Below are 8,508 nucleotides of genomic sequence, written 5' to 3'. Positions count from 1 at the left end.
GAGAGAGAGAGAGAGAGAGAGAGAGAGAGAGAGAGAGAGAGAGAGAGGAGACTAATGGGACATCACAGACACCCTTTACCCACCCACCAGCCCACATTCCTGCTGAATCTGTCAGCTTGGTCGACATTTAAAAGTCAGTCATTGTGTTTGCTGGTTTGTCTGCCTCTCACTTCCTCCCTCACCTGTCCTCTCATGCATGCCATTCTCAGACTTCTCTGTTTGCAGTGTGATTTTTTTTTTTTCTGTGCCGAGAGATGAACAAACAGTTAAGAGTTTAAAAAGAAACGCCTGCACGTGAGAAACTTTTATTTACACTGCTCGGATTTCTCTGTGGCTTGCTTACTCAGGCTGCTGGAACGCACAGGTTGCTGTGTGAGCCAAGTGAAGGAGCTCAGAGGAAGAACTGAAATCCTCCTGAACTGAAATCCTCTCACAAAATGCACGAGGTCACATATGGGACACATTTAAAGAACACCACAGCGACTTTGCAACGTGAAACACTGCGAGAAATAAACACAAGGGCCAGTGAAGTCACTTAGTGCAGCTATAAACACAGTTTAATCCCGAGAGAAAGTATTACAAGAATATTATTGTGGGGAAGTTTCACGGAGGGGGCGGCGCTCAGTCGGTAATAACAACGTGACCTACATTCCACTGACAATTATGAGCTGCCGTGATCATGAAGTGGAAAAGACACCCGTAGACATGTCCAATCGGTCTCTTCTGCAGGAAATCCCTATCGTGCTTCTTTGAGCATCGTGGGAATTCAACATGTTGCACAATGTTAATTTAAACACGTTAGTGAGTATAACTCTGATTAAACGTATCTATCTCATTGTGAAATAACTCTCGGGCAAGCAACCTGTGGAAGTGAAACTTCCCTGCATATCGCACACATAAAAGTTGAGCTTCACATCCACTGGCGGTGAAACCACCTGCTTCAGTTGTGCGACACCTAATGTCACGCAATGGAAGCGAATGAGCGTGTCCTTACCTGCGATGTCCCACAGCTGTAACCTCACCAGCGTCTTGCTGTCCCAGTTGATGACTTTAAGCGCAAAGTCGACTCCGATGGTCGCCCTGTAGTGCTGCGAGAAGAGCTGGTGCACGTAGCGTTTGATGATGCTCGTTTTCCCGACGCCTAATTCCCCGATGACCAGCACTTTGAACAAGTACTCCTTACACTCGAACACCGAGCCCCCGGCCATGCTGACACTGTTTCGCTAAACTCGGGCAGCTTCTGCTTTCTCGCGCATGTATTTGCTTCCTGCGAGGAGTTGTTGTGGGACTGGGGCTGGCCAGAGAGGGCTGAGGGCCAGATGCAACAGAAATTGTTGTCCCCCCCCCCCCCTTCTCTTATTCCGCTCCTCCTTCTCCTGCTGCAGCTCGGCAACCACCTGATAAGTCACAGGACCCGGAAATGTAAGAAACTTCACACTCAAGCTTCCTCGCGCTGCTGAAGTTACTGTAAACTTTTTCATGTTTACAGAAAGCACCCAAACCTTGTCATGTAACGTGTCTTTACCATCAAGTTAGACACTGGGACTTTTGTTTCGTGTGTGTGATTTCTTCTTTTTTTTTTCTCCACAAAGAAACATCCATTGTCTTCTAAATTGAGGAGTGTGGGATAAAAAAGATATGTTAAAGATATTGCTCTATATGAGTAATTATTTCTCTGATGTGCTTTTTTTCTTGAGAGAAAAAGTCTAATTATTAACTGAAAAAAAAAAATCTGGCAAATATTTGATGTGCTGGAGGGTTCAAGTTTCCACGTGTAAATTAAATATTGACTTGAAACTAGCTGTCGTGTTCCTAAATCATGCTCATACGCCGACATCTTAAAGTGGGTTTTAAGATGAGCTCAGAAAAACTTTTCCTCTTCAGCTGAATATGAAAAAAAGCCTTTTAGTGTCAGAAGCTCAAATAGAGTAGGCTACAGATGGACTTTATAATTTAGCTTGAGATGCCTTGAACACCTCTTAAGGATCCTTGATTGCCCCCAACATTTTGGAAACATTGGTTTCAGTTAATATTGAGCTTGGTGAGTCTTTCAGATTTTTTGCAGTTGAACCTATAATGACAACCCGGTTTCCAGGCTGTTGTAGGCAGTAATCAGTCTTCGTAATATAAATCGTTTTATTTTACAGCATTGTTCAGCTTGCCCAAAACATAAAGGCCTATTTCACTCTAGATTTGACAGTGTTAAACAGGTGGCACCCTCTTATATTTTACACTGGATAAAATAATTTAACAACTTACACTATAATAGACTAAAAACATTTGGAAATACAATACAATTTCACTATGTACTGTATAGTCTTGTACTTTGAAATAAATTTTGCATTCTTATAGATAAAGAACTAAGAAACTTAACCTCAAGTAAACTACTTGTTTATAATGCAAGATTGAAGCAAAATTGAAACATGTATAATCTCATTACAAGAAGCAACTAATCATCGGTTACCTTTACAACTGAATATTTTCAAGAGGATACAGTCAATCAAGTTAGCTTAAAAGTTACCCAAAAACCAAACACACTGCTCTTTGACAAGTATTTGAGGACATTTTCAAAATGTATAAACTCTTTTTTTTTCTGTTGACACAAATATAGAAACATTTATCAGTATTACAAACATACCACCTGTGTGAAAAACAAGAGATGGCTTAACAGTATTACAAACTTTGAGAACTTGTACAAGTATACTGTGTTTTTCATTACAATGACACAGCAAACTCAGAAAACATGAGAAATATCCACATGGAAAGCAAAAGTAGTTCTGTTATCACGCCCCATGCTCATAAAACTTGTTCTCATTGTTACGATTGAGTGTAGACTAAATAAACAACACCGCCATCATCTACAATCACGCTAACCTGTATCAGCTACATCGTAAAAATCGAAAGCAGAGATGTAGGTTGATAACAACTTTGTTTGGCACATTATATCCATGTCATATATCTTACAGCGCGAGTCTTCAGCAGAATCTCAGTTCAGTGATAATATTTTGTTGCACATCTGGCAACACATAAAAGTAATAATCAACCAACTTACTGCACGTTTTTTGTTAATTAATATCTTTGTATACTTTAATTGCGATGAGGTCAGACCAGCGAAAGCTGAAGTGAAATTGATTAATGAAAAAAAGGCAAAAAGCGAATAATTTTCGATGCAGCTGCGACTGCTACACACATGAACAGACCTGTACGTGTGCAGCAGAGAGGAGCAGAGATAATCAAAACTGGCATGAAATGCACTTCAGCTACTGCGGTCCTAAGAGCCAGTTTGGAATCTGGTTGTATCTTACGGTGCACATAGATTATATACACACTGAAGTGTGTTTGTCTTTCCATTTGTCTCTCCTAGACCATTTAATTGCACTGCCGTTATGAGAACTACAGCTACATCCTTCATTATGATTCTCAGCGTTGCTTAATTCATCACAATTTGGCATGAGAGCTGACTAGTTTTGGCACTCTTCCCAGTTTACATTTTTTTACAAAAAGGCTTTGATCACTGACAGCCCTTCAGGAATGTGAGCACTCATGGATGATTCCTGGTGTTTCTCTACTTATAATATTGATCAAACCCTTACTTGTAAAAGCAGAGTAGTACACACAAGCAAGCCAAACGACGGAGCAAAAGATGAATGCTAAAAACTTTGAAATGATAATAAAAGAATGTTGTACAGTATCTGTATATATTTGTGTTTGCATGAACCTGTAAGTGGGAATGTGTCAGCACCTGCTATGCTCTCACAGTGTTGAGGAGCTGTGTGCGAAGTCTTGGAGGGTGTTTGAGGTGTAGACTGAGCTCGAAGGGCTTCCGAGCATCGACTCCATGATGGGGGAGTTGCTGACAGACTCCCCCGAACACACAGAGTCTCTGAAGGGGGAGGGGGGCGACAGAGCTAGGGAATCCTCCAGAGTTGGCTTGTATTGAGTTAAATCCTCGCCTTCCCCGTCCTCCCCCTCCTCCTTGGCATCATAAATGTAGCTGTGTAAGAGGTCCAGTTCCTCATCCTCGGACCCCTCTTCTTCAAACACCCCCACTTGTGGGGCCAAAAAAAGCTGCGAAGAGTTCAAGCTCAAAGGCTCATTAGCAGGGATTGCCTCCCTGGCGGTGTGCTCATTAAGTGCAGGGACATAGGAGCTGTGTGTGTCCACCACAGCCCCCTGCAAGCGCTCTGTGGTGCTACCCTTCAAGTGAGGGGGCAAATAAGAAGCCGGCCTATCTAAATTAGACTCCAGCCCTTGCGTCTGTCCAGGGCAAGTCAGGGTCCAGAGAGGGCGCTGAGAATCTCCCTCGTCGTCCTCCTCCACCAGGTTGTACAGAGGCTTAGCGCCGCGCGGTTGTCGGGGAGGATGGGGTTCTGTGCCAAAGTCGCAGGTGGAAGGCGCACAACTGCGGGGGTCGGCGGTGTTAGTTAGGGGCCTGATGACCGCCGTCTGATTCAAGCCGGCTTCCTGTTTCCTCACATGCACAGACAGTCTGTGCCACACATTCCCTCCCCTCGGAGGGTGTCTTGCACCTGATTCAGACCATGACACAGACTTGCCATTAGAACTATGAACGAGATAAAGACCCAAGTTACTAACACAGGAAACCGGGAGGTGGTTGGAAAAAAACAACATCAACATAGCAGCAACGTAACAGAACTGAGCAGCAGCATTCCAACATTTCTGATGCATGTTAAAATACTTTTTAACCACACGACTTGACATTAACAGCTTTGCTAAGGGGTTCACTCATGAGCTTTAAGGAGCATTACATGTATCAACTGTGGCACTTCACAAACATAGTGAGTCATAATGTGCTGCAGAAAGCATTATGATCTTTAAATTGCTTCAAACATTAAGCCTACAGAATTAGGAGCCAACCAGCTAATTCCTCCCGTCTTCACTATTTGCTTATATAGTTTAAATGAGACGCATGCATTCTGAATCAATAATTCAGTTGGTGCCTGAGCTGGGCTGAAGACGACACAGAGTTTAGAATGAACTAGGACTGGCTCTAATGTGATTATAGTTGGAGTGTGGAGGTGGGGGAGGAGAGGGGCGTTCATGCTGAGAAAAGTTAAATGTGAGGTTAATTCAGGACAAACCAAAAGCAGCAGGGTGGCAGATCTCCTCTTTGGAGGGCTGCAGTGTCAAAATCCTTTTTTCCATTGCCTATGCATAAGTGATAGGAGCACAGAGGCAAGTGATCCTTTAATTCTGCCAGATAGGCTGGTTAAATTTGTTGTTGAATACAAAAGGACTCAACAAACTCAAGCTGAGAGCCAAACAAATTATGAATGGTGACTTGCTACACCTTTTACTTTATGTCACTCATTAGTGACACAAGCACAATTCAAGGGAAGTGAGAGGGAAGTCTGGGTCAGCCTGCTTGGCCTGTTGCCACCGCGACCTGACCCCGGATAAGCGGAGGAAAATGGATGGATGGATGGATGGCACAATTCAATGCAATAGCTAAAATAGAATTAAAAAACGTTTCCACACAACGTCCCACAACAACATACCTCTATGTCGTGCAAAAAGTGTGCAGGGAATTATGGACTTCGGCTATAAGATTTTTGGGCAAACTCAGCAAACGCTGATTTTCTTTACGATCAATTTATGATCTAGTGAGAGTCTAGAAGTATCCTCTGGTTGTATACAATAATAAAATATGTCTCAGTAGACAGTGCAGCTCTCCAGGAAAGGATTTGAATGACCACCATGCCAAAACATTTGCCAGCCTCTACACTTTTCAGACACTATGCTGCTCAGTTTGGAAGGTTAAAGGGTTAAAATATTAGAAAAGGCTGCATAGCAAGGGTGAGAGACAACAATGAACAGATCGGGATCACTCTCATACTCTGCCCCACTCCTTACTTTAGATACCTGTCCATGTGTCACTGCTGTGGATCTCAAAAAAGTTACATGCAAGTCTTATATCTAGTTTAGATGCATCTATCTATACATTAATAATCACTGGTGCATCAGCATGGCCTTTTAGCTTTAAATCAACAACATCAAAATATCCTGTCTTGTGTTTTCTGTTAAATTTAGCTTCATTTCATTGATAATATTTCATGCCCCTCAGGGGGAAGGGGATGTTCCACATAAATCGGTGTTCATTTCATACTGTTTCTAAATAAATAATTACAGTTTGGCTTTACACAGATTGGGGTGCTGAAAAGTAAAAATTTGACCATTAACATCAAGCATAAACACTCAAATATTCTTGTGAAAAATGAGCACTTGCATGTTACTTTTGATGATTTTTTCAGTGAAATTCCCCAAATGAATCAGCTTTGGACAACTCACTGTACCATTTGAGTGTTTAGGCATGTTATAATTTTGGCTCGAAACAAACAGAATCTAGCAAGATGAACAACGTAAAATGTCACTCACTTGGCTTTGGCAGACACAGGTTTCTTCCGGCGGAAGATATTAAGGAAGCTGTTTGTCCCGCATTGAGCCGACTTTCCATCTCCAACATGCATTCGCACCACATCAGATGTGGTGAAGGCACTTCGGACGTTCCTCTCTGGTTTCGCAATGATAATGTACATCTTAGGCGTGAACATGCACCCTAGTGCCACTGTTACACTCAGGCTGACGGAGAAGGATGTGGTTATGATCTTGTAGTTTGAGCCGAAATAGATCGGCACAAAGGCCAACCAGATAATGCAGGTAGTGTACATTGTAAAGGCAATATATTTAGCCTCATTAAAGTTGGCTGGGACGTTCCGCGTCTTGAAGGCATAGTAGGTGCAGCTCATGATTAGCAGGCCGTTGTAGCCCAGTGGCGCCACCATGCCTACGTTGCTAGTATTACAGATGAGGAAGACCTCACGTATACTCGGGTAGGACTTGACGGGTTCAGGAGGCTCCAGAATGATGAGTGTGATCTCCAGAGTTAGCTGCAAACTGATCAGCATAAAGGCGATGACCACCTGGGCCCAAGCGCTCATGAAACGGGGCTTCTTGGTGCAGATCTTCTTCTTGCTGCCTGCCAGGATGCGGGCAATGCGATTAGTTTTGGTTACCAGGGCAGAGTAGCACATGGCAGATGAAAGGCCCACCAGGAGCCTCTGCAAGTAGCAGGAGGCCACTGTAGGACGGGCGATTAAGGTGAATGGACAAATGTAGCCCATGAAGATGCCTGCCAAGATGATATAACAGAGTTCTCTGCTCGAGGACTTTACCACAGGTGTATCACGGTACTGGATGAACACAAAGGTGACAAAGGAAGTGATGAGGATGCCCATGCAGGAGAAAGCCACTGCCACCATGGATTCCACATCCGCCCAGTCAAGAATCTTCAGAGGCAGGGGCTGGCAGCCTGGAAAGAGCAGAGGAGATGTCGGGTTAATCTTTTGTTGGGACTGTATGAGCTTTTGTGAATGAAAGGTACAATAATACAGGTTAAACGAACCAATGAGCAGTCAGTAGAGAGATGGCAGAGAGGAGAGCGACACAGATTTGGAGACACAAGAAGGCCTAAAATTGCTAAGGAACTAATTTTCACGCGTCAAAGCTCCAGTTCTGTCAGATTTCTCTCCCATTTTAATTGTATGCCAAATGTCTGTGTGCAGATACGTAGGTATGTGTGTTGACTCTGTCATGATGCACTTGTTGCTTCCAACCCCCAGAGGAAGTTTATAGAGAATAATGGGAGAAAACTGACATCCCTAGACTTCCCCAGCTTAACACTCCATAAATTACATGCTGCTGCTAATAGCATTAGAGTCACTGCCATCACAAGCAAGGCTATGCACAGAATAACCCACTTCTGGTCTGCATCGCCCAATCAACTCCCAATATGTCAAATCATAAGAAATCTAAAATGTTTAAATAACCTAACTATTTGCCTCAGGAAGCCTGGATATTTTCAACACAAGATGTGAGAGGTACTAATGCAAATATGAAGGCGTAAATCAGTTGTTACCCTGTGATATTATTAAAAGGCACTTCAGCAATAGCACACTGAGGCACACTTGAGAGGAAAATATCTGAAGCTGGGAAAACCTTTAAAAAATTCAAAAACAAAGCTCACTCCACATTGACTTTCAAGAGAAGCCAGCACCACAAGCAAATTATGTTTAAAACAAAGGTGTTTTTTAGATATTTGCCCTAAAAGAGCGAATGAGTGAACATATAACCTAGTACGACAGTACAACCTCACTCTATGAATAGGATACCAACTCTCTCTATTAGTATTCTCCAGATAGGAACATGTAATGAGAGTTAAAGGAGAATTTCTTCCTGGACAGACTGCTGAAATGAATCCCCAAGCCTCTCATGGCAGTAATAGGATTTTACACCTGGGAACTGAGAGCTCCTCTCAACTCTATAAATCGCTGTCAAAACAACCACTGGGTCACAACAAGGAAAGGGAGCAGGGAGGAGGAAAGAGTAGTGTGGCGGTTGAGAAAGCAAAGAGAGCAGGGTCATTGGACCTGTATGATGAAAAGCATCAGCGAAAGGAGGTGTCAGGGTGTGAAAGAGCTTATGGGGGGG

General features: G+C 43.1%; 2 protein-coding genes across 6 annotated transcripts in view; both read right to left on the bottom strand.

Moving 5' to 3' along the window:
• rab32a (RAB32a, member RAS oncogene family) overlaps positions 1 to 1,327 on the bottom strand; it is a 14,684-nt gene extending 13,357 nt beyond the window's left edge. The window contains exon 1 of the mRNA XM_031870235.1: positions 995 to 1,327. Within this exon, the coding sequence (XP_031726095.1) occupies positions 995 to 1,208 (214 nt within the window). The 5' untranslated portion in view covers positions 1,209 to 1,327. The remainder of the gene's footprint in view (positions 1 to 994) is intronic.
• An 806-nt stretch (positions 1,328 to 2,133) lies between these two features.
• grm1a (glutamate receptor, metabotropic 1a) overlaps positions 2,134 to 8,508 on the bottom strand; it is a 28,426-nt gene continuing 22,051 nt past the window's right edge. For 3 of the 5 annotated variants that reach the window (XM_031870227.1, XM_031870228.1, XM_031870229.1), the window contains exons 9-10: positions 6,397 to 7,330; positions 2,134 to 4,564 (exon numbers count right to left, since the gene is read on the bottom strand). In XM_031870227.1, coding sequence (XP_031726087.1) covers positions 3,754 to 4,564; positions 6,397 to 7,330 — 1,745 coding nt within the window. In that variant the 3' untranslated portion in view covers positions 2,134 to 3,753. The remainder of the gene's footprint in view (positions 4,565 to 6,396; positions 7,331 to 8,508) is intronic. The other 2 variants (XM_031870230.1, XM_031870231.1) reach the window with 2 other exon arrangements.

Source organism: Anarrhichthys ocellatus, unplaced genomic scaffold, assembly GCF_004355925.1.
Source record: "Anarrhichthys ocellatus isolate YVR2014 unplaced genomic scaffold, GSC_Weel_1.0 scaffold52, whole genome shotgun sequence".
Taxonomy (NCBI): Eukaryota; Metazoa; Chordata; class Actinopteri; order Perciformes; family Anarhichadidae; genus Anarrhichthys; species Anarrhichthys ocellatus.
The sequence above is the reverse complement of the archived record's forward strand: the minus strand, read 5'-3'. Positions and strand labels throughout refer to the sequence as shown.